The sequence below is a fragment of the Balearica regulorum genome, chromosome Z (assembly GCF_011004875.1).
Source record: "Balearica regulorum gibbericeps isolate bBalReg1 chromosome Z, bBalReg1.pri, whole genome shotgun sequence".
NCBI lineage: Eukaryota > Metazoa > Chordata > Aves > Gruiformes > Gruidae > Balearica > Balearica regulorum.
In genome coordinates this window covers 77,304,814-77,331,247 of record NC_046220.1, presented here as the reverse complement: position 1 = coordinate 77,331,247, position 26,434 = coordinate 77,304,814, and the positions used below count along the sequence as shown (strand labels likewise).

Here is a 26,434-nt window from a genome sequence, read left to right as displayed (position 1 = left end):
GATTTGATAATGTAATGCAGTAATGGAGCTTGGCTTTATTGATGATGGAAGTAGGAAGGCAGGAAGTTCTCCCTGGGAAATATTAATAACCTGGGTGAGATGTCACATCTCACCTCACACAGCTGTGACATGCATCTATCTGGATGCAGGAGAAACAGAACTGGGATTGTCTGGCTAGCAGCGGGGCCATGCAGGTGCCAGTCTCTAGGTCCAGCCTACACTACTGTTATCTGAGACAAGGATAAGTCAAGAAACACTTGAGTGACAAAAGTCAAGAGCCTGTGAGGGCGAAAGTCACAGTGGTTAGAGCACTGGAGCGAGTGGGGCCAGGCGTTGGCACATCTGCAGTGTGACAGGCAGGGACTCCCAGAAGGAAGAGGCAATGCAGCACTACACCAACTGCAACATCACAGTGTCATGCTTTTAGGGATGTGTTGTTTACTGTGGTATTGATTTACGTGTTCCAGCCCGTAAGGAGAAAAATGTTGCATGGAAAGATGCCCTGTTTGGTACAGTCTGGTACCCATGATGCAAGATAAGAGAAAGCTGTTTTATCAGAGACAAGATGTTCGGAGTTGGCCCGTCAGTATCCTTCTCCCCCAAGGACCTGGCATTGTGGAGACTGGCAAAGACACAACAGGTACTGAAAATAACCAGCCTGTCCTAGGACTTGGGGAGGCATCAGAGAATGAGAGGAAGAACTGACAAGGAATGTTGCATCACTAATTCAAGTTAATAATCTCTAAGATTAATTTATGCAAGTTCAATGGGCACCAAAATCATCATCTGAAACACTCACCGTTGCTGACATCCGATTTATCAAGCACTCTTCCTTGAAGCACAAGGATGCCATTTCATCCAGCTGCTGCTGATGGGCCTGAATTACAGCCTGTCTGATTAACATAAAATATACCAATGGTTACATAGCCTGCTTCACTATCTATAATTACTGTTGCCCTCAATAAACCTTTAAGGAGGAAGCCTTGCTGTCCTGTGGTCCCTGGCATTCAGAAAGTGCACACCAGTGCTCCGTGAAGTGCAGTGGTTTGGGGTTAAAGACAACCTTGATGACTGAGAGGAGTGACCACAGCCTCTTGTTAGCAGGGGCAGAACAGGGCCACATACTTCTTTTTACCACGGGGAAATCTAGGAGCAAAAAAAATGGCTTACAACCATGAAGTTGTAAGTTAATTTGGTGAAAAACAGGCAGTGCTGCTGCTGATTCCTCTGAGCAAGTTTCTCTGACCAACATTTTCAGTCACATGAATGCAGTTCAGTCCTCAGGAGCTGACAATGGCAGCTCACAGTACTTTGAAGCTTGACATCTGCCTCTTCAGTGACTGCCCAGCTGCTCTCGCTGTTTTTCTTTCCATAGAGATGGAACAGCTATCACCTGCTTCTTGATGGGAGGTTTTAATCTATGTTAGGTACTTCACAACTTATAGGAAGCCAATTAGTTACCGAGAACTGCAGTTTGTATTATGATGTTCATTCCTCTAGCATTATCCTAGGAAGCTGTAACAGAATAATTGGCTTCCTGTGAGATTTCAGAATATAACTAAATAACAGGCAATCATATATTTATAAGATAATTACTATAAATTACCATTAATCTTATTATTTCATAGATTGACTTCCCATCAGTTTTTAAAGTACATATAAGTATGATATACAAATAAAGCCAAATGTATCATGTGTCTAGAATTTCTAAGCTTCATGACAAACTTCAGTAATGAGCAAGACTTACTGTGCCTTTTCTAGGGTTTCCCTCTGCCATTTTCCCATCTCTGATGTAGCACTTGGAGAGCTGCTGTTGGACACACCGGATGGGCTCTTTGCATTTGCTAATGGCTTATTATCTTTGGTTGCAGATCCTGAATCCGCAGCAAAAGTCTCTTGTGTAAAAATACTCTGCATGAACTTGTTTTTTAGCAATGCTATTTCCTCATTGCTGAATGATGACTTAGGTGGATCTTCAGAATGACTGAAATTCTCATTCCTCAGTCCTGACTTGGGCTGCAACAGCAGGGTGCTTTCCTGAGAGGGTGACCAGACTGCGTAATCCGTATTTCCCGCACTAAGAAAGCATGGTGTACTTGAAAAATAGCTCTTTTCAGGTTTATCAGCATTTATTTTCTGAGCCATGGGCTCAACACTGGGTCCTTGATTTGAGTTAGATTTTCCTGAATTACCAGTACTATCTTTAACATCAGCATCACAGTGTGTGCCACTTGAATATTCTTTGCACATTGAGTTACTGAGAAACAAACCACCCTCTCTCTCTCCCCTGGAGCCCCTGGATTCAACTGTGGGTGTTTCTGTCAGGTCACATCCAACAAATAAACTATGAATGATGCCTTGCTTCGATGAACCTGAGCCCAGAAGGCAGCAGCAGGGCTTCATATCGCAGCAGGCAGGTGAACGCCACTTGTCCCCTGTTTGTGGGGAACGCAGCAGGCCGCAGTGTCTTCCACCACGACGCATTTGCTCCCCCAGTTCCAGCATGCTGTCTGTCAGAGCTCTGCTTCTTGTACATTGCCAGCCCTCTTCCTCAAACATTTTCTGGGAGCCACGTATGTTCCTGTCCGACATCTGCTTCACATGGGGGGACTTCTCTTGGTTAGAAGACACTTTCTCTGTATCAGTTGTTTCCTTATAGTCAAGAAGGGATACTGTGAGAGGGGCCATAAGCTCCGAAGTGAATTCTGAGGAACAACCAGAAGATCCACAATGGTTAACTCCATTTTTTCGAGCTTTCCATTTTATATCTCCTGCAAGAGCAGCCTGTCTATCCAAAGTGGATTCTTCCTTCTCTTCATGTTGCACATCAATCTCTTTGCACTCTGGAGTTCCTGATTCCAATATAGGAGAAACATACAAGTTTGAAGCATCCTTTTCTGGAGTTAAGGTGGCTTCACTGGAGTAGATGAGATGTCTGTGTTTGGATTTGTACTGTTTGTGATCAGCTAGGAAATCTTTGTCATTTTTCCAGTTACAAGCAGGATCTTCCTGCAGGCAGTAAGGTTTTTCTGCAGTATTGCTTGGAGAGGACTCGCCTGTTAAGTCATAGCTCCAGTCTGATGGAGTTTTGCTGTAACCTGCATTTTTAATGGATTCCTCTGTCTTTGGGCTGCCCTCACTACAATCCCAGCTGTCATCTAGTTCATGTTCTTGCATAGGTATTGCATATTTAAAAAATAAATTCTGTCGCTTTGGGCGTTTTTGCTCTTCCTCAGTTCCTTGTTCTCTTTGATGAAGAAAAAATGAATGTTGACTGCATTTGTTGGTGTTTCTTGTTTTCACGCTCTTTTGACTACAGACAGGTGAGAAAGAATCTTCACTGAAATCACTATCATCCAGATCTTCCAGCTGCATCCCCTCTTTGCTCTGTACTTCTGTGGGAGTAAGGCTCATCTCCTGCTTCACTTGAATCTCCTGGGCCTTGTATTGTGTTAAAAACCTCTCAAGAGGTTGATAGTTCAGTTTTTGCTGTAGAATAGGTGGCTGCTGAAACTGCTGGTGATAAAGACGTAAATGCTCTTCCCTTTCCTTCTGAAATGGAGGCAGATTTGTCCAGGTTTCAACACATGGTTTAGCAAAGGCATTTCCCCATTCCTGTCTGTCATCAGAAGGCAGATTTCCATCTCCAAAGGAAAAATCATCTCTAGAAACAAGCTGTTTCTGAACAGGCTGCACTGTTTGGACTTTTAGGCACTGGACAGGTGGTCTGTCTTGCATATACTTGTCTCTCTGGCCACTCTCTTTTGTTTCTGCCATGACAGCATTTTTGATGATGAAATCCTTCGCAGTGGGGTTCTTTTCAGAGTGATGGGACAGATCATCAGTTTTCTTCTTCAGGGGATGCGCCAGCCGTAGGACTCCCTTAACTGGGCTAGCATGGTGGAACCACGGTGAGCTGGGATTTCCTTTGTAGGTATGTCCTTTGTTGATTCCCCTGGGGGTTGAGGTAAAAGGGACACTCGGTGGCTGGGGTGCTGCAGGACATGCCTTTGTTTTTGTAGCATTTGAGGGATGCTGGAGGCCCAGCTTCACTTTCTTTGGAGAGCTCTTTTCCCCAGGTGGCAAAGAGGAAGAGTTTTGGACACGTTTTGGAGATACATTTCCAGCTGTCCAACGCCTGTTTGTGACGGGGGTAGAACATTTAATTCCTTTCTTCAGCTCTTTGACCCTGTAAATGAGGATGGCTTTAGAAGATGTCATGTTTTCAGATAAACAAGTGTCTTCAGAACAAACTAATGCTTTCACATATTAAGGCTAAACACTGAATTCGATGTCATGATTTCTGTTTTAATTGTCACTGATCCACATGGGCATCAAAAACTCTGCCAAAATGCCTGAACTTCTGGAGAGGTCTATAGCAGTATTCTGAAGTGCTTCCTTGGACAGTGCGTAACAAGTCAAATGACAAGATGGGCTCTGTTTCAGTGTAAGGGGGTTTCATTTTCACACTTTATAATGCAGCATGGCACAGTGCCAGCTCCAGACAAGCTAGTGCTCTCCACAGCACATCATAGAGTCCCACAAGACACAAACTAGGGCTTTTGGAGTAGTTGCAGTGGGGCTAATTAGCTCAGATGATATGTGTACAGGGCTACAGTGTTCCTGGATCAGACTTTTCGGAGCAACTGTGAAGAACCACTTAACTGTTATCACCCTATCCCCTCAGACTGGTTTTTTTTTTTTTACTCCTCTTCCCCTTAAGCATCTCTTGTCCCCTTAACCCCAGCATTGCACAGCCTGGAATTTACCACCTCCTGTGCAGGAGGCAGGGTGAAGGACTTGCACATATAGTAGGCAGAACTAGAATACAAAACTAAACCAAAGCTTTTGATTGCTGAGGTTAGTTATCCTGCAGTTACAAGGAGCACAGTGATACTTTCGCCACTAAAGCTGTGAAAGCTTCAGAAAGGATTTACAAGACCCAGAGAATTTTAAGACCAAATGTAAGAGTTGGAACAGGTAAGGATTTTATTTGCAATGTGAAAATTGCATTTATTGCTTAAATCAACATTTCCAATGCAACCAAAATAAAATGTAACCACAAACATCATACACTACCTTTTTCTTTGTGTTTTTCACCTTGACAAGATTGAGCTTCATCACTTACCTGTCAGCATATCGTAAAGTGTTCAGGGTATGCTCTGTAGCTACATGGCTAGGTGACACATTGGCAATCATACACGTCTTGGAATTGCCAATGAAAGAATCCTTTAGCACCTAGGGTTGGAAGGAAATTCTTAGCAATTCATGTACATTGCATTTCCTGTAAATTAGCAATGTGTTCAGAGGCAGTTGTTTAACATGAGTCAGGTGATGCACGGTTACTGTATCTTTTTTTTTTTTAAGGTAGTCGTCCCAATTTGTCTTGTAATTCTTTGTTTACAATTTAAAATGAGTAAGAGTGTTAATCAGGGTTCTGAACAAGCCCTTGTACCAGGTGCCACAAGGGTACCTATATGTTTTGAGGAATAAAGCATATGTTACAATTGGAGTGAAGAAATGTTGATGAAAGCTCCCATGACTGTTACTGCACAGAAGATGCAAGACTGGGTAGAGATGGATGGTAATTCTGAATGAGTCTGGAAGATAGTGTTTGGGGGTTTTGTTTAGTTTTAGTTTTTGGTTTATTTGGTTTTTACCAAGTTAGTCTCCAGGATTGACGTGGGGAACTGGCAGTTGGCCTTAATTCTGTGATTACCTTAAAAATTAATGTTTGCAAAAGTTATGCATTTCTCTTTTCTTCAAGAGTTTAACAGCAGTCATTGAATTATGCCCTTTTTTAATTTTTTTGTTTATTTATTTTTTCCTGATCAGGGAAACCTTTCTGCTCATATTACCTGAGTTAATTTGCTTTGCCGAAAAGGAGTATGCGCGTGTTCCTGATCCAATGCCCGAATGCATTCCTTTAGCTATCAAAAGAAAAAAAGAAAAAAAGAAAACCACAAAACAGAGGGGGGGGAAACATATTAGTCACACACTGGCATGGAACTGAATTGCACCAAACCTAACCTATGAATGTACTATTTCCCTCATGTACCTTTGTCTCCTAGTATATGATGTCCCTTGCAAGGGGAGTTTGCTACTGCCACAACCACCAACAGCCAGCTTCAGCTAGTTTGGTTAACAGCAGCAGTTTAGCTGCACTGAAAGAGAGCAAAGCTGCAGCACAGAGCACAGCCAGCCCTGCCTGATGGCTCTGTGGGCTATACAAAACCCAAGAAGCTGGGTTAATACACATGTTTAGCACACACAGAGCTCCACACCACGGTGGACGTTGCTGCCTGCACCACAGCTAACTAGTTTGAAGCCAGATTGGGTGTACCCTAGACTATGCTGCAGCTTGCAGGGCAGGTGTACCCTAAGATCTGAGCTTTTTGAGCCCCGTATCTTACAAATTCATTTCCTCTTTTAGAAGTTCTTCCCCTTCCAAAAATACCAGAAAACTTTGGACAACAGTAGTGCAAATTTCTTCTGCTGCTCTGGCAATATTTTCATACCTTAGTCAGAGAGAGCATGAGCTAGTAAGTGCATATTCCTCCCCATACCAACTATAATCTGCACTCTAGATGTTCTATCTATGCATGGGTACACTGGGCTGTTCTAGAAGGCAGCTGATCTCAAGTCATTTCCTCTTCACATCAGTGCAACACTCCAAACCCAACCACAGAGAAGAGCATGGACCAGCACCAAACAATTAACTGTGAGAGAAGCTGGGTTCAAGCCCACGCACAGAAGGAAATATAGATACAGCCTCTCTGTCTAAATGAACATGTCACTGTGACCTTTGACAGGCTAATAAGAATGATATACAAACCGCTGAGAATGTAAAGAACAGACTACGCAGGGAGTGGAGATACAGCTACAGAGCTCCCATTGAAACTAACAGAACATGAACAGCTAGCTACACCCATGCCTTTCACAGAACACATTAGAACTTCTTATTGTTAATAGCCGTCAGCAGAGGTAGCCTGTAGTCTTGAAGGAACATCCCTTGATTTATTACCAGCCTTGGAAAAAGATGTCATGTTCAAACTCAAAGATGTGCACTTTTTTGCCATGTTTCCACTGGAATAAGCATGATACCACTACACTCCATTTCAAGCCTGAATGCTCTCTAAATTGGCAGAAATGGGCTGTATAGCCATGATACAAGTAATTTAGAGCAAATATTGAAGGAAAAATAAGCAGATTGTAAGCAGACTGTATTGTCAAGGTGATACTAGCATGAAGCAGCCTTTCTACACTTAAAGCCTTACTACATTCTACATACACCCACTTAAAATGACACTTTTCTCACTTTTACTGTGTTTTATTAAAAATCAGACATCTAACAAGTAAGAGATTAAGCTATCCTAATTTTTTATTCTGCTTCTCATAATTCAGTATCTGAATATCTTCTACTTGAAATCAGCATGTATATTCAAACCAGTAGCAAACTTCAAATTTCGTGTGTTTTAAGACCTGCAGAGGGCGTTATGATCATTGAGAGCAGAGCTAGGTTTTACAGGCTGCAGGTCATGTACACTTACCCAAAGATGCCTTTTATAGTTAATTCAGTTACTACTTGTAGACTGCGTAGGCATTTACTCAGCTTCACACAATATCAAAAATACATACTCTCTGATTTTAAAGTTCCTTTTAAAAGAGTTTCATGAGCTTACTTAAGCCTCATTTCTCAGGAATCCTTTCTATTCAGGTCCTGAATCCCCACACCCCTCAGTTATTCACCAGCAAGTACAGAAAAAAAAGCATGAAGTACGGAAACACATTCACTATACAGGCTGTCTCCCAGTATGAATGCTAATATTCTGCAGCAGGGAAGTCTCTGTGCAAAAGAACATTCTACATTCTCAAACCAGAGCAAGCACAGCACAGTAAGAGGTACAGTTCTGTGCACTAACTTCAGTACTGTTGACTCATACTCACTGATTGCATTATCACCTTCAGTCTCGCTTAGAGAAGCCCTCAGTCATCAGTGAGCTTTGTTCATTTGAATTAAAGGAGGTGCAAAGCCTTCTGCACAATTTATACTTAGAAGCACTTCTGCTTTATCTTAGACAGCATTTCTTTGCACCTTATCCTTCTTTACGTAACTGTGTACAGTTATAAAAGACAGTTAGCATTGAGTGCATTTTTTCCTGTTCCTTCCTCCCCACACATGAATTGGTAGTTTCTATGTTCTTGAGTATTTAAGTCCTTTACTCCTGATTTGAAGAAGTCTGAGTTCAAGTGGTGAAAATAACCAGCAGGAAGAGATGTGCTTTTATGAAACAAATATGGCAATCCAAAGCCAATATTCTCTTGAATGAAAAGGGACAAAACTTTCTAAATAAAATATGGGACATTTATTATGCTATACCTAACATTCTCCATGCTGTGTTTGTGTGACTGGCTGTAAGAATGGATTAAAAAGACTTTATTTTCATCACAAAATCTTTTCCCTCTTAAATTGTCTTTCATGCATGAGACAAATTAAATTGGACACACTTTGTACTTTGGTTATTTTTTCCCCCTCCACAGAACACATACATATGTTATTCTGTGGTTCATTTGTATCATACAACACATGCTTATAATTAAATACAAAACCTTCCCCAGACATGCTAGTAGCTTACTGCTAAAAGACTTTGGTTTATTTCTGCTCCTTCCATTTTTGTTTGCCGATCCGAGTCTCTGGCGTCAGCTGCCCTTTCGCTGCCAGCCAAGTCAATGAATGATATCCTAGGGAAAAAAAAGTTGCATTTATCTTAGGGGCTTTTGGTTTTTTTTACTTTTTTCTTTTTCTTTTTTCTTTTTAAACCAGAGGGCTGCAACACATGACATCAGAAAAATTACTTTTGAACAAAGAGAAATACCCACAGGAAATATCTGAGGCACCAAAGTAAGCATAGCAGCAGGAACAGTGTCAGAGCATCCTGGCACTACCACAATCATAATAAAAAGTGTAATTGCATGTGATGAGAGTGCTCCTCAGTTTAATGGATAAGCTTTTTAAAGTACAACACAATCTTTCCAGATAGCACTGTGTTTGTACCTTCCCAAGAACACAGTTAAAGAAATTGTACATTTCTTGATTCTCATTCCAGGTAAAATAGGCAATTGCCTGGTCAAATGGGAACACAGGGCAGTATGAACAGAAATTTCTAGTGTAGTAAGTAGTACATTGAGTTTTCAGTGTTCCTTGTCCCTTCCTTCCACAAAACTCCATTACTCCCTCTCATATTCCCTAGCTCTAGGTGTCAGCTGCTGTACTAACGGTTGCATCTTTGTCTTTGCCCTTCTTCATTTTCTGGGACAATCCTGACTTCTCTAATAGGCATATCTGGGGAGCCTTTCCCCACTCAAGCTCCACTTCATTTTCAGTTAAAAAAAAAAAAAAAAAAAAAAAGGCATACCAACCTAACTACATACACTTCTATTTCTAAGCCTGCCTGTGCTGTCTTTTCCTCTCTCCACTATTTGTGGCTCTTCCATTTTGCCTTGTATGTTAAATAAGATCCTGGGAAGCAAGACTGCATGGTAGTTACTGGGTGTGTCAGCATGGATTTTGGACACTCAGTAGTAATATAAATACCTAGACCTCTTTCCTCAAGTCTATTTCTTTGGGTTGTTTAGTCTGAAGAAAAGATGACTGAGAAGAGGCACATTACAGTCTTCAAATATTTAAAAAGGCTGCTACAAGAGGAAGTAAACTCTTCTTTTTGTCTGCTGCAGATAGCATCAGTCACACTCTCAAATCATCAGAGAGGTTTAGGTGAGGTACTATGATACCTCTGACCAAAGGCAAACATCTCTAATGGCATCGTCTCCACCTGAAGTAGTCATCCCAGGCTCCCTTTGTAGTCAATTACAGGACAGAAGTGCTTTGAGGGGCAAATCCATCTGACCTACTTTAGGTCATTCTGCAGAATGACATGAATTGGATCCCAGAAATGACTATTTCTTTCTACTGACTTGAAAGGTGACAAGCTCACATGTGGATATGCCCATTGCAGACATCTACCTTTAGCCAGATTAAGACCAGACAGGAAAAGCTTTCTATCACTGAAGTTATGGATTTGATTGCCAAACTCCTTCACTGGAAATTTTTACAAACAAGTTTGACAAAGCTGTCACAGATGTGGCTCTCTCCCTAGGACTCTTTCTAGGAAAAGAGAAAGGACTGTGAAACTTCTGAAAGTGCCTTTGAACCCTATCTTCTGATTTAACTCACAGCTGCCCACTAACTCAACACCTCCTCTTTCTTTGCCTCCTGGGTGTCCCTGGACTTAACTTCCTCATCATCCCTGAGCACTCCCACTTCTAGTCTTACCTTCCGAATGTCCTGTTGGCTGTGTCTTTAATTTGGATTTGGATGACAGCATGAGATCGAGAGGAATCTGAGTTGACTCCAGTAGCTCCTGTGCTACGTTCTTTACCCCCCTTCAAAATCACCTACAAAATAAGGGGGACAAAATCCAAGCAAATTGTAAATAAAAACACAATCTCTTAGAAAGAGATCTTGTCCTCCTAAGATGAGGAAACATTAGGAGGAATGGTTCATTACAGCCTTAAAATTTGGTGCAAGGCAGATGTTAAGTTAGACTGGATCCCTTCCAACGTTTCTTCCAGATGTTTGTATATGGACTTGCTTGCAGTGGCACTACAGAGCTTAGAGAGCGTACTCCCAGTAAGGAGTTGTTGTAATAGATGAGTACTATTATCTAGAAAGTTACAGACAAAATACAAAGTGCCAAAACCTTTCTCCATTTCCATAACTAAAAGAAATTATGCCAGAGTAAGGATCAAAGTTAAAACATCAATTATACTCAATACAACAATAAAATAAGAAAACAAGGAAGAGAGGCAAGGCAGAAGTACAAAGGCTCTTTCAAGATACAAATCTGGATAATTCTCTTTTGAAAACTTTTAAAGATTGCAGAAAGTCTAGCAGCATTCATAAAACAGTGATTAATTTTATTTCTGGTTGTAAGAACAAATTAAAATATTACCTAGCAAAATCAATACGTTCTCAGTTGACAGATGTGCATTATTCATGTCCTTCAGTGGCCAGTCCTCAACCAGCAACCTAACCAACTGCTGCAGCTCCTGAGCATTATATTAGTGCTAAATGCAGATAATTTCTGAACCAAATACAACATCAATGAATACTGAATAACTACAGATGTATTCAAGACTCTTCCCATATATCTGTTGCAGACTATTCAGAAGCTCTGAGTCAAGCCAGTGACATTTCTATGTTCAGAAGGGCCTGTGGACAAGATAAAATTATTTTTTGCCCAGATACCTGTAAGAATAAATACTTAATAGCTCTTCTGTGTGTGGAATGTGATTACACAGAGGAATGTGTTAATCAACTGTATAGCAAATTTACACTCTGATTTGCAGAAGCATCACCAGTATGTCCCGAAGCTTGGAGTTAATGGGAAGGTGAAGAACAAAATTCAATGGAATATAGGAGGGCAACACCATGCCAATTTTAATGACTCAATTACGCTATCAGGCACTTGTCATTTATACTTCCTTACTGAGAAAGGAATTAAACTGTGCAAAGTCAGGCTAAATAGAAAGCAGATTTAACTGGCTTGCTTGCTGCAGGACAATGCAGAAGATTTGCTAGTGCCCTTTGAGGGCTCAGCCAGGCAGAGAAGGAAAACTGAAGCCTTGCTTGTGCTGAATGTCAGCTATTGTTTAAAGATCCTAATTTTACTTGGCTGTTATCACCCATCACTATCTAAGCAGAGTCTTAATCCTAATTCAGATCAATAGCTCAATCTTAAGTATTTTCTAATTTCTAATTCTATTAATTTTCAAATTTATATCTTTTGTCCCACATCCACATACCTTGAATATAGAAAATTTAAGTTCATAGAAGCCAAAGAAACCACACTGAGAGAAGATACCTATCCAGCTTTCAGGATCCACTGCTGGAACACTATTTAATTTCTGGAACAGCGATAGCAGTCTATTTCTTGGCAAAGATCTTTCCACAAGGAGTGGCAGCCAAAGCGACAGCTGTAAATCAACAGCTTGTATGTTGCTAGCATAAGTCACAGTGACCCACGAAGCTTACTGAATAAAGGCATTTTTAATAGTACTTCTCAATGCTCTGCTGGGCTTGCCAATTTCAGAAGCTTAAACAGGAACATACGCATGTACTATACAACAAACAACAATCTCTGTAAATGACGTACCAATGAGCAAAGGAGGCTGTAGAAGACAAAAAATAATCATAGAATCATAGAATGGTTTGGGTTGGAAGGGACCTCAAAGATCATCTAGTTCCAACCCCCCTGCCATGGGACACCCTCCACTAGCCCAGGTTGCCCAAGCCCCATCCAGCCTGGCCTTGAACACTTCCGGGAGGGGCCATCCACAGCTTGTCCGGGCAACCTCTTCCAGTGCCTCACCACCCTCAGAGTGAAGAATTTCTTTCTAACATCTAATCTAAATCTACCCTCTTTTAGCTTAAACCCATTACCTCTTGTCCTCTCACTACACTCCCTGATAAACAGTCCCTCTCCACCTTTCCTGTAGGCCCCTTCAGGTACTGGAAGGCTGCAGCTGGGTCTCCCCAGAGCCTTCTCTTCTCCAGGCTGAACAATTCCAATCGCAAACATAGAAGTTACCTCCAACAGCAGATCTACAGAGTCCACCTGAACCTCCCGCAGTCCAACTATTTGAACAACATGCTTGCTATCTTCTCTTGCAAAGAGTCTGAAAATGAAACAGTACAGAAAGGAGATTTCTGACATCACAAACAGCAGCAATGAAAACACATGTCAGTGCTATGACACTGTGAAAAAACAATCAAGGCTACTGACTGGGGAGAGGCACTACTGTCATTCATTTATTTTCAGAGCTGAAGAGGTATTTCATTTATAACATGTACCACTGACATTTCACTGCTAAAGAGACATTAGCAATGCATTTCTGCTAGTTCAGAAATACGTTAAAGCAGGGAAGTAAATTATCATGTTTACATCTTAGAGTTCCTATCTCTCTTTAAACTGCATCTCAGGCTTCTCTAGAAAATTCAGACTAAGTTATGCTGTATTCAGGTTGCCAAGATTTTTGCACAGGATTTATAGCAGGTCCCACAGCCATAGAGTCAGATTTCAGAGCATCTCTGTTGTGAATCACACAGCAGCATTACAGTATACAGGAAGAATATAGACATGATGCACACAGGAGGAAGTTTAATCTTTTCCTTCAAAAACATGTAAGATAGCTAATAGTCATGCATAGTAAATCGCCTCCTTACATAGCAGACTGCACTACCTGCTCCTCAAAGACTGTTCTGGAGAAAGGGAACACACAGGTACAGATATAGGTGCTTCCTTTGAGAACAGATGCTCACTTCCTCAGGCAGAAAGCCTCCCTCTTGAGCCCTCTAGTGTGCTCTCAGGATAGTGCTCTCAAGGCTGCTAAAGGCCTGCAGCTGACAGATAATGTTTCTTCAAGATCACTCTGAAAAGATTTCACTGCTGAGGGCTTAACTGACTGTTATTTTATTTAGAGATTTCAGACCACAGGGATTATTTTACACCAAATATGTATTAAGTTGTCCCAGTTTCCATTCGGGATGGAGCTCCTGTAGGAGTACACATCCATCCAAACGAGTCTGGGGCTGAGGTGCTACTGCTGTGGTGATGGCAGCATCACTTGCAGAGGCTCGCTCTGGTTGAGTCACAGGGCTGCAGGGTAAAGGCGCTCAGGAAGAAGGTGAGCAGACTCTGCAGTGTCAAGCAACAACAAGTGGGAGGTCAAGGGGATCTTCAAAGACTAGAGTCGCAAGAGCCAAAGGCCCACTGGCACAGCAGAAGGGACAGCCAGACCTTATGTTTAAGCAGGGAAAGACAGGGACTCCACAATGGTTGGCATAAGAGCTTCTGGCCATAAGAAGGTTCTTTCTCTACCTATGGATGGTAAGCTATTATATTATTATACTGTAAGCAAAACAGCATAAGCTCATATCTCAACCATAGGTCCTTATTCATACTTATTTCCCTTTCCAAAATAGTAAAAAACAGGAGCCCCTATTAATGCCACAGAATACTGTGTCAGATTCTGCCTTCCTCCCTAAGTAGCTCCTAGGAACGACCCTAATTAAATACATAACATTACAGTAAATGGTAATGTTAAATGTAATTGCATGAAACAGTAACAGATTTAGAAATAGTAACCAACTGATTCATAACCATAGGTTTATAGTGAAATGTATTTTTAATTAAATACCTCTTCCTTCCATTTAGCAGGTCATAAAGTTGTCCACAGTAAATCTCATAAAAACTGATCAAAACAAGGAGATCCTTCCTTGACTGTGATGCTTCCAGGTGTCTAAAGATGTCCTTGGCAGCCAAGGCGTAGAGTCCTGGGTTCCGATGAGTACCTATCATAGTGTAAGTCTTGCCAGCACCAGTCTGCCCATATGCAAAGCAGGTTGCATTGCCTCTGTGAAGATAACTTATACTTTTAGTGTCACGTGATTTATTCATATCTATTAAAAAAGATTCTGCAACGCCAATATCTATCTATAGTGGCCTCTTAGGAATGAGGTTTAGTTTACTATCCTATTTGGAAAACTGCAAAACACTTAACAGTGATTCCCAAGTATGTCCTATGGAGATCTGGCATGTCACAGAGTGCTGGCTCTCTTCTTTTCTTCCAGATGCCAAAAATGCGTTTAAGGAAGCTAAGAATTCATTATTATTCTTCCAGCTGCTTAGATGCTGCAGAAGTATTGCAGGATTATGAATGGCAGTCCTACTAATTATGAATCACAGAAAAATGACTGTGACATGAGATGCAAAACAGCCAGAAGTCAGGTTCTGTATTAACATTTTGTACTTGATGAAAATTACCACCCCAGCACCATACTGAGCGAGGCTACTTTGTCTCAGGCTGCAGTCCCACACACACTTAAGTCAGTCTAAAGAGTTGTTGCCTAGGGGAAGGTCTTGCTCTTCTTTTCCTCTGCTCCCAACTGTGTGACCTATCCTACCGAGCCACCTCTGCCTGTGCTGGCTCTGATGTTTGACTTCACTGCACTGAAACAAGAGAAATCTTTCCACTTTTTTTGCAAGCTAATTTTCTGCTGTTTCTGAGAAACTGAAAGTACCTTACAGAGGATCACAAAATATGCCCAAACTGGCTTCACTTAACCTATGGTAATGTAGGGGTAGGACACAGCATCATTTCAGTAGCAGAGAACTGTTTGGTTCACTCACTCCAGATAGTGAAACCACAGTCTTGGTTTATTCCAGATTGCTCCAGCTTTGTTGTCATATCACCTTAAGATTATAATGGCAATGCACATAAAATGCCAAAGAGGTCTCAGGATATGGCTCCACTGCCTTTCAAGTCTGTCTATGTCAGGGTTACTGCGTGCCTACTTCTCCTTCCCCATCCTTGCTCTTATACAAGCACTGAACCCACAAGTATGTGAACAGATTCAGGGAACTGAATCAGCCAAAAAAGAAATGCTACAGAACAAACTACTTATTCCCTCCCCTACCTTAAAAAACCCATTTTTTAGCTGGCTCAGTACCCTGGCAGAAAAATGGATAAAAATATAGGGCTGCAGTAAGCACAGTGAACAATTTCTTGCCAGCTTAGATTGCAGAATTAGCTCACCATGGTGGCAGATTAGACCAATGCCAGTGAAGGGGATGCAGCAGGAGGGACAAAAAAGTTAGGGAAAGTGGAGAAAAAACAGTGGCATCTCTTCTGGTGGCATTACTGGATTAGCTGTAGTGCAAATTGTGCCTTTAGTGATTATTACATGCAAGCTACAAGCCTTATTCTCCTTATTCACTTTCCTCTTCTCAAAAGCATGATACTCTGTCTCTGCTGATGATACCTAAAGATTTTCAGCAAAATGCTGCATTTTGTTATTTTTCAGTATGGATATGTAATCCTTTCCTTCAAAGTCTCAAAAATGTAATAATATTCAAGCTTGTTACTTTTCATGAAAATAAGATCACTCATGTAAAGCCACCATCAATTTTGCATTAATGAGGAAGCATGTAATTATCATTAAACTTCTAAGCAAATAAAAATCAATAACATAAAAATAAATCAAAAGGTTATTAATAATTTCTATTGCCCTATGAACTGTACAAATACATGCAAAAATATCTCACAGCAGTCTCATGAAAGAAGTAATATTATTCCTCTACAGATGAGTGTGCTATACAACACAGAAGCCTTTGTTAGAGTGAAGATTAGACTTCAGAAATCCTCGCACACATTTTTTCTTTCTAGTCTGGACTTAGTGTCTCTTTGTTGCACCTGAGGTGCAATTTTTACTGTCTCTGTGATTTCTCACCAAGTGTGAAGAAAGTTTTCCCTGATTCATTTTGTCAAAACTGCAATCAAAGATATTGTAAAAGGGGGAAGGTACGTGGTAACGGTGAAATGAATGTATTTTTCAAAAGATGAAGAGTGTAAAGGAAAAATTAAAGCAGTATATGAAATGATAAAACAACAAGGCAAAAAAAAAAGAAATGTAAGCACTGATGCCCTACCCGTTAAAAATATGCTGAATGAGAGGATGAGCTGTCTTCATATACACATCCTGATTGGTACATGACTCCCCAAAGACTTCATCAAAATAAAAAACATGCTGAAAAATAAATATGATCTTTACATGAAAATGAATATGTTTCACTTCCCCTTCACCTCCATTCAAAGGTAAAGTTAAATAACAGAAGTCTTTCCAGTGACTTCATATGGCTTTGGATCAGGTACAAAGTGATCTAGCACATTTACCATGCAGCATGACATATGCAAGAACACATTATTATGACTAATCAAGAGACTGAGGGTAGGGGAAAAAAAAAAAAAAGAAGCAAAGATGCGTTAATTTCCCACCATTCTGAAGCAGAACATACCACAGCCTTCTGACAAGAAAAAAAATAACCCAACACTAATTAAAGAAAAACTATTCTTGAAATGAATCAGCATACAGATTACAGTAACTCTATAACAGTAATGAGAGTCAGCTCTTGACCCTCTCAAAATTAGTCCTCAGTTGTGATTAATTGTTTCTGTTCTGCAGACTTAAAAACTTTTTGTGCCAGAGAAAACAGAAGCTATTCCTAAGCAAAGCTGGATTGTATTATCTCAGAAGGGGGCAAGAAAACCCCGCACTTCCCACACTCCAGATCTGACCCAAAGCAGCAGGGTCTCTGGAAACACTGCAACAGACTTCATTATGGGCTCCTTTTAGGTTAAGAATAGTGTAGTAGTTTGTAGGGACAGTCACAAACATCACATTTTCAAAAACAGCCTCCATGGATTGGTGTCTAACATTGCACTCTAATAAATTCACTGCAGTGTAAATTAAGGTGGTAGATCTCTAGGACTGAGTATCATTTCAACAGCACACAAACCACACTAGTGCACAGGCAGATTAAACCAGGGAGTCTCAGCTCAGAGAGCAGATGTGCTCTGTATTGGGCCTGCGGTTTGGGTCCCCCAGCCATGGAGCTGGAGTATGTCCCACCACCTCCCATTTGCTCTGTATCCCTTGCCGTCCTTTCTATAGGAACCAGAGATGGAGGCAGGGTGAGCAGCCAGACCAGGAAGCACAGAATTTCTCCTGGGTCATATAGAATAGACACGGCCTTTTCCACTTTTGTTTGGACTATATTGATTGATAGGAAGATTTGTTTGTCTGTATTGACATAACAAAATTAATTAGCAATTATTTCAGCACTGAGTTACTAAAGTGATAAGCATCATATAAATGCCAAATATAAGGAGTCAGATGGAGGGAGTGGGGTGCAGTTGCTGCATATGTCACACCGTAAAATGTGGTACGTGAACTGAGCCTGAGAAAGCTGCAAACTGAATCTTTACTGGATACTCCGAACAGTTGTTCCTAGGATCCAACTGTAAAAATAACACCCAGTAGAGTGAGAATGGCTTGTTGCTCTCTAGAAATCAGCTCTGTTCCTGGTGCTGTCAGTCAAAAGTGAGAATTTGAACTATGACAGCACAAGGTATTTGAGATTAAGAAACAAAGACCAACAGGGAACTTAATTTTCAAAAGCATTTGAGAACAAAGGAAGGGAGGTGATGAGGGTCTATGTGATTCATTGAAACAGACCTACAGTGCTGAAATAGTGAAAAGGCAACTCCACACTGAAGTGCCCTGGAAAGCTATCAGGACACTCTGCAGCAGGCAATTCTCCTGCAGCAATGGCATGTAGCAGACAGTTTTATTTTGCCACATGCAAAGAAAGCTGCAAGAGACATGCTTTTGAGGCTTCAAATTCTGGGCTCGGGTTTTCTGCCACAGGCTGGCATAAGTCAGAAGCAATTCAAATATAGTAATGCTGAGCTTATAGAAGAGCCCACCACCTATTTCAGTGCAAGAAATGCAGACAGCCCTTTTCTGTTTCCTCTCATGGAAATTCCAAACACAATTTGCTTTATCCCATCCATGCAAGTGACTGGCCCATAAACACAACATTCAAGTGGAGCATGTTACCTGTAAAATATATTGGGTGAGATCAACTGCCTCCTTTTTCTCATGAAGAAGTAGGGTTTCTTTATCTTTCACTGTGATGATATTAACCTCCCCACGTCGCTCCTCTCTCAGGCCTAGAGGACGTTTTCGGACACACACTCTGATTTTTTCACTCTCTGTCCATGGCGTCTCTTTCTCAGAAGTATTGGATCTACAACAATAGTATAGGTTTACATTTTAAAATCAGGTTACTACAGAATTTAGAATATGCATGAATTTGTTAGCTTTACCAGATAAATATTTCTGTCTCTAATGGCATATCAAAAAAAAAACCACAACCCAAAAAACATCTCATTGTTACACAGTGAAGTTTCTGCTGTTTTTTTCTGAAATAGACTGATGACTTTTGTGCACTTTTGTTAAAAGATTAGTTCTGTTTATACAGTTACATGCCTGAACTTTTTGCCGAACTAGCATATTTTCAGTTGTCCACAAACTATTGATTGAAGCTGGCATAATATGAAAGTTAACAATAAAATTTAATCTTGCTGAAATTATTCACAGTCGTGATTAGTGACTTAATAATGTATGGATAACAGTACAGATCGTGAAAAGGGGAGGGTATAATATTTAGTTGCTTTTCCTCTTATACTTACTTTCATTCTTCCTATTATAGACTGTTAAACAGGTTACAAGTAAATGATTCAAACTGGGAAACAAGAGAGTATCACCATGTTCCTATTCAGCTCAAAGAAAATTTGAAATACTGATCTCATCATTGTCTCCCCTTTGGTCTTTTTTTCATAAAAAATTATGTGGTTTCAGACCACAGGCAAAGTTGTGTTCTTGTACTTTGGTAAGTCTACTTTAATTCTCTTCCAGATACCTCAAAAACATGAGGACATTTCATGTTTCATTGATTAACCTGCTGTGTAAAGCATTTTGTGATGTAGCATACAGAATATGCTTGAATTAAACCAGAAAGTATTCATTCTGTCTTTCCTTTTTTCAAGCTGTCTTCAGCTAAATAAGTAATGATTTCCAGCCTGGATATGAATGTCAATTGAAAAAAAACCAAAAAATTAATTAAGCCCCAGCTTGCCCAAAAGTAGGGTTTCTGCCATGCTGTCCAGATGCCCTTCCAGAATGTCTTAATGTAGCAACTGAAAACTAACATATACTAGTTGTCTAATAAATTAAAACCAAACCCACAAGTCAGTCAATATCTCATTACAACTACAAGCTTGTAGCATCATTGCTGTTGTGCTGCATTTTTCCCCAGAAGCATATGACATGCAGATATAAATCTCAAGATAGAGTCTTCGAAGACTACACGAGTAATCTTTACTTGTAACAGAGGTCCCTTTAATTTTAGTACATCTTTCCCATGTAGGCCAGGATCAGGCCCTGCATTTAGATGGAAAATTCTTTACCCTGAAAAAAAAGGCAATGATACTTGAAATAAGATGCTTTGTAAGCTAGTGTGAGCATATGGATATCACTAGGTGCCAAATGTTGTCCAACAAATGATCAGAGGCTCTGAAGTTTAATTCTCATGTCTGGCAAGAGGCAGACCTGCAGAAAGAGACTGTTGTGCTCTAAGAGCTTGAAGGAGGAAGGACTGATTGCAAGACTTGGAGAAAGGAAAAACTGAAGACTTGGAGACTCTGTTTATGAGAGAAAAGACATTGATTCTTTCTAGTCCAGAGGCACACCTCGTTGAATATATTTTTATGGGAACAGAATCCATTTTAATTCTATATGCTGAACCTGAAATTTAGATTTTCTATTAATCTTTCTTAAACAGAAACTGTATTTTATAACAAAATATATGTTTTTATTACTAGAAAAACAAAAATCTTGACACAGATCATTAGAAACCTGATTAGACAATAGGTCAGAAGAATCATTACGCACTGTCTGCTACTGTCAAAATCAAACCATTTGTTGTAGGCAAGTGCAAAACATATTTAAAGATAGTAAAAAAGCTCTTTATCTTTCTGCCATCTAAAATCATGCCACTGGTTTCCCTTGTTTCTCATAGATGAGATTAGTCTTTGCAGTTGTGAAATCACAAGGTGACATTGGAATGGATGAATTCAGGTAAGGAGTTAGGCACTTGCAAAACAGGAATCACAAACCTAAGTGTCAGCAGACTGGACCAAGCCTGGAAGCACAACACATACTCTGCAGTCAAAACAGGAAAAAGAGAAGCTCAGGCATGTCAGGAAGAAGATGCAGAAAGCCCACATGATGAACCATAATGCTAGGCATAGAAGAATGTGCTTAGAAAAAAAAGAACAAGGAAAGAAAGTGAGAACAATAGAGAACATGGCTCTATCACAGCATTAAAAGTCTTGAACTCTTCTAGCTGAGCCATTAGGTTATATTTTATCATTTTTTACTTGCCAGGCTATGGATGCTGCCCTTTTAGTGGCACCTTGGCTCAACTTCTAGAAGAGACAGACAATGCACTAAGAGGCCAATGTATGTAGGAGATTAATGCAGTTCTCTGGAAGATAGGAATTATTTTTTTCCATCAAAAGGGAGTTATAAACCTCTGTCTTGCATTTCACGGTTTAAGTGCTCTAAGTACTATGTCACCTTAGTACTTTTCCACTGTGGCAACAGCATCTATCCCTCCAGGCTACATGCACGCTCAATGGGAGTTGTAACTGACACCCCAACTCCATGGATCCTCCTACACACCAAATCTTTCCCTGCAGCCTCAGCAGGCAAAGTGCCGATCTCATACAACTGCCTCTCTTCACCACATTTTAAAACACAACCGTCACAACTGCATTGCAATGAGCTAGATGCTGGTAGTATGTTTGCAGGGGGTACATGCTCTGCTACTGAATCAGGAGAAAAAGTATTTTGTGCTTTAAAAATGTTGCCTGGGTAAATTTACTAGTGGTTCAAGATAACCATGGTCCCTCTGCTACCAAACACTGGGTAAAATATTAAAGTTACAGATAATGTACTTGGGGAGCACCTGCAAGGCATCCTCCTCAGCACCACATTTATATCCCATCACAGTCATTCTCTTTCTTTTTAAAACTCCAGTTTATAAACAAATACAGCCATCACAGCATGTAACCTTTTTACCGGGAAAAAAATGACAAACATATCAACTGACAATGCCATATTTTGAAAAAATAATGTTTTGGGAGGTAATCTCATGGAAAGAAAAAAAGAAAGAAAGATTGACCAAAACACCAAGAAAACAAAGCCTTATATCCTGAAAGACATTAAAGACTATTCTTAGACAACCCTGATGAGAAGCAGCTGGTGAAATTCAGCTGATTCCTTCTACGAGACTTAGAAAGTCACAAATGTTTATTAATATCTCTCTTCTCTATAAAATTATGCATTGGTCTGTAGGGGTAGAATTGCTTATTTGGAGGTGATGAAGACATATCCTCCTCCATAATGAAGAAATAGTTAAATATGACTAACTTGAGATATAGCAAAATAAAGGCAAATTATTATTACCTGATACAGGAATGAGGTAGTCCATAATTGTACCCTGAAATATGAGTTATTCTTTGTATGATAGGAGCTTCAGAATCCCCCAGGAGAGGAGCAATTTCATCAGAAACTGTTGGACAACTCAGGTCCTTTTTTGTGCATATTCCAGGCGTACTTAGGTCTCTTCTAGTTAACCTGCTCAGGTCTGAATCATGTGGTTGAATGTGTCCCAACATTTCCCCTACACTGTTCTTCTCTTCATTGGCACCGAAATCAGATGAACCATATGATTCAGACTCAGAGTCTTTAACTGTTCCATCATTTTCTTCAAAGAAGGACTCAAAACGCAGCTGTCTACGGGGACCTGATCTGGTCACCCGAGGCTTAATGAAAAGGCCACTTGGTTGAAAATCTTGCTTGCTTAAGTCTGCAGTGTCTTCTTCTTGCATAATTTTGATTATTCTAATGAGCTGAAAGAGTCTTTTGCGGTCATTCATGTCATGGACCCCCAGTTTGGTATAATCTTTCATGGAAACTCTGGCAAGCTCATCAATCTTCTGAAGACCACAGGCAGCAAAATGGGGATAGTATTTTTCAAGTTCTGCCTCACAAAGGCATTCATAAAGGCATGATGCCATCTTCAAGCTAAAGTCTACAAGAAATAAACAAAATAAAAATTAGAAAAATATGAAGCATCACATCTGACAAAGTTACTAATGAAGAAACTACACATTTCCTGATGCCATTACCTGCAGTTAGGCTAGAAGCTTCAAGTTTACAATACACTAGACTGCCAAACACTACAGAATATAGTAATAACAACAGAAAAGTAAATATGAAACAAATATTTTATCTATTAAACTATATTTTAAAATTACAGACAATACACAATAATGCGTAAGAAATGCACAATGCAGTGTTACTTACTGCTGCAGAGTTCCTACACGCCTGATGTCTACTTGATGAATGCCGCAGCTACTGAAACCCTGTCCTCAAGCTACAGAATGTAAAATGCCTAATTTTAGACACTCAATTTAATATCAGGGCATGTGGTGTACTGTGGGTCGGCTATCCCTAGTTAACTAACCAAAGGAGAAGAAATTGAATTTGTCCTCACCTCAAGCTGAATAATTAAGACCATTCATCTTACAGACAAACTACAGCAAAGTTGTAGTTTTGTTGTGTAACTGTCTCGTGTATGTCATGAATCTTGTGAGCGTTTCTAAATGTTCTTGACAGAATAACTAAAACATTCTGCAAAATCTGAAACACAGAATTTCTCTAAATCTATATATGCAATTGGAACGCCATACTTGCATTCTTGGGAAACCCAAAAAAGCAACATGCATCACTGAAAGGTATGCCAAAAAAACCTCAACTCCTTCACTCATGTCCCCCTAGCAATGGATTGTGCAGCTGTCTATATCCACATGGATTAATATCTGCAGATATTTTTACTTGTTCCATAAAATGGAAAAATGATAGCACTTCAAGTATCTGTTGCACACTGCCTTATTATATCTTTGTCCAGTCTAGGACCTTACCAAATACCGTTTGTACTCATGTTTGGAGGTTACAATAACATTCAACAAAACCAAGTTATTGAAGACTAAGTTTTCCCCCTGTAATTCAAGGTAAGTTCTTTGGCAGGATTTTCAAGCATGTCTGCAATAACATTAGATAAGAAAATAAGGTCACCAAATATCACCCCCAAATCTGATTCTATTAAAATTAATTAACACATTATGTTGGAATAATAATAACAACAAAACAATAACAACTCTATTAAAGTGCTGATTGTATAAGATATTACCAAGGCCAAGAGGTACAATAGAGGACATCTAAAATGTCATAGAAGCTAGAGTCTAAGCTGTAGATAGTAGTGAGCCATAATAAAAATATGAGATTCAGCAATAACAAACTTCAAGACAAAAGCATTGGTCTGTACGTCGACTTATTTATTGTGTATGTAATGCAATTCTGAATCTTGAGGTAAAGTCAGAGCCTGTAATGAGATTATTAGATCCTGAGAAAGAGAAATCAAAACTGACAATAAGGATAGCAAACCCTAAGATCACAGTGGCTAACTATGACACATGTGCAAGGCTTTTTACAAGCATTCACAATTGCCAACTTCTCTAATAGATAGAATTCCACAGGAGCTTTGAACTTCATTTAAAGAAGGGTTATGTTTTTGAAAAAAATGCCTGTCTTACATAAGGTAATTTAAAATATAAAACCAGTAGAGGTCCCATGCAACTGTCTGTATGCACCACCATGGGAAACTTCTTTTGTTTGATGAAAGGAGCAGTTAGAACATGAAGCTGAAACACCAGTCTCAAAGTATACTGAAAATCTGTTAAAGATGAAAACAATCCAGCAGATTTCTTTCGTCTGTTTTCATTCTGTATCCTACATTACACTTACATCTGTATATATGCTTAAGTTTAATACAGAGTGGCCAAAGACTAGTGCAAGAACTAATTCAGTGATAACCCCTGTTTGAATGATAATGAGCACAGGAGAAAGAAGAGAGGATAAAAAGGAGATCAGTGTCCAAATGGAGACCAGTGACTAGTGGTGTTCCTCAGGGGTCGGTACTGGGACTGGCACTATTTAACATCTTTGTCAGGGACATGGACAGTGGGATTGAGTGCACCCTCAGCAAGTTTGCTGATGACACCAAATGGTGCTGTTTGGTTGAAATGCTGGAGGGAAGGGATGCCATCCAGAGGGACCTTGACAGGCTTGAGAGGTGGACCCCATGTGAACCGCATGCAGGTCAACAAGGCCAAGTGCAAGGTCCTGCACATGGGTCGGTGCAATCCCAAGCATAGTGACAGACTGGGCAGAGGATGGATTGAGAACAGCCCTGAGGAGAAGGACTTCGGGGTGTTGATGGACCTGAAGTTCAACATGACCCTGCAATGTCCAGACAGATTCCCATTACCTGGGGTAACAAGGGATTAGGATTCTCAAAATAAAGAAAATCCAAGTAACATAGGTACTGCCAAAGATACGAGACATGTAAGCAGCTCTGCACAGCTTACTGGCTACAGCTCTGTGCCATGTGAAAGCAACTAAATGGCTTCTTAACAAGAGCTGGCCCAGGAAGTAATATAACTGCTTCTGCTTCCCCAGATATAATAAATCTTACTGGATCTAGGTGGTTTCAGGAGATAACTCCAGTGTCTCTCCATCCATAGAACAGTGATTTTACAACCTAGGAAGACCAAATATTGACTAATAAAGGAGTAACAATTAATTAACCATGGAAAAAAAATTAAGCAATCATCATGGGGATGGGTTCCAGCATTTCTGATTACTTTAAAATTCAAGAGTAGACAATTTTCTAAAAGATGTGGTCTGGTTCATACACAAGAGAATTCAGGGCAAATTACGGTTGTCAGTGAAACCCTTCTGGCCTTATAATTGGCAATGCTCTAAAAGAAAGGAGCACCTTTCTTCTCATTAAAAGAATACCTTAATTTGTCCAGCACTGTAGAGTTCTTTGTGTCTGAAGACACTGTTTCTAAAATAGATACATAATTCTCAAATTAGATTGGCTTTGTAAAGAAATAAGAGGAGTATTGGTAGGTTTTAAGAATTCTAAACTGTTAATGATAATGCCATCTTCTGGCAAAAAAGGAGAAGGCTTTACTTTTTTACAATAAATAACAGCCAGCATTTCCTCAGTTACTGTCAGGATCTAATTTGGTTTGTTCACCTTAGAGAACATTGTGTCCTGGGGTAGAAAAATATAACATTCTTCAGTGTGGTAGTTTCATATCAAAGCCCAGGTCTTTTCCCCTGCAAAGCTATGGGTAGCTTCGCCGAAAACAGTGAAGCTGAGACAAAAGCCTAAGACCTCTTAAAATAGTAGGATAGAACATAATTTTGAGAAAGAAGTGAATCAGTATTGAGGTATAATTCTCCATGAGCACTCAGTTATAAGGCCACATAGTCTCAGGCCTAAGAACAACTTTTCACTCAATCCCTATTACAACATCGCTTGTAATTCTTCACTGTTTAGTGGTTGCCCTTGTCATTGTAGCTGGCAGAAAGACTCAGCTTCACTTTGAAATTTTCACCTTCTCCTCACACAAGGGACCTGCTTTGCCACTGACAACATGCTGAAGCTCATCAGTGAAACAATGAAGACAATGAAGTCCAGAGCATCTTTACTTACTAATACACAAGCTAGCAGCGAGGGAGAAACAGTTCATGGTGATATACCTTACTGCTGGAACATGTGGGATATCTCAACGAGGGACCAGTCAGCCTATCATCTTTATGTATATTGAGGGAAATTAGTTGTTTAATATAAATAAGTAGAGTTTAATTAGAATAAATTACTTAGGATTATAATACAGTGTGATTTGTGCTGTTTACTTAGCTTTACTTAGCATGAGTAGCTAGATTTGCTGAAGCCTTTAGGCCGCATAGAGGTATTTTTCTCAGTAA

General features: G+C 40.0%; 1 protein-coding gene across 2 annotated transcripts in view; it reads right to left on the bottom strand.

The window, feature by feature from the left end:
* The window catches only part of KIF24 (kinesin family member 24), a 41,941-nt gene that overhangs the window by 4,645 nt on the left and 10,862 nt on the right, over positions 1-26,434 (bottom strand). For both annotated transcript variants that reach the window (XM_075739631.1, XM_075739629.1), the window contains exons 3-13: positions 21,995-22,622; positions 18,521-18,710; positions 16,551-16,648; positions 14,260-14,475; positions 12,651-12,738; positions 10,334-10,455; positions 8,637-8,742; positions 5,859-5,930; positions 5,129-5,238; positions 1,748-4,189; positions 800-893 (exon numbers count right to left, since the gene is read on the bottom strand). In XM_075739631.1, coding sequence (XP_075595746.1) covers positions 800-893; positions 1,748-4,189; positions 5,129-5,238; positions 5,859-5,930; positions 8,637-8,742; positions 10,334-10,455; positions 12,651-12,738; positions 14,260-14,475; positions 16,551-16,648; positions 18,521-18,710; positions 21,995-22,608 — 4,152 coding nt within the window. In that variant the 5' untranslated portion in view covers positions 22,609-22,622. The remainder of the gene's footprint in view (positions 1-799; positions 894-1,747; positions 4,190-5,128; positions 5,239-5,858; positions 5,931-8,636; positions 8,743-10,333; positions 10,456-12,650; positions 12,739-14,259; positions 14,476-16,550; positions 16,649-18,520; positions 18,711-21,994; positions 22,623-26,434) is intronic.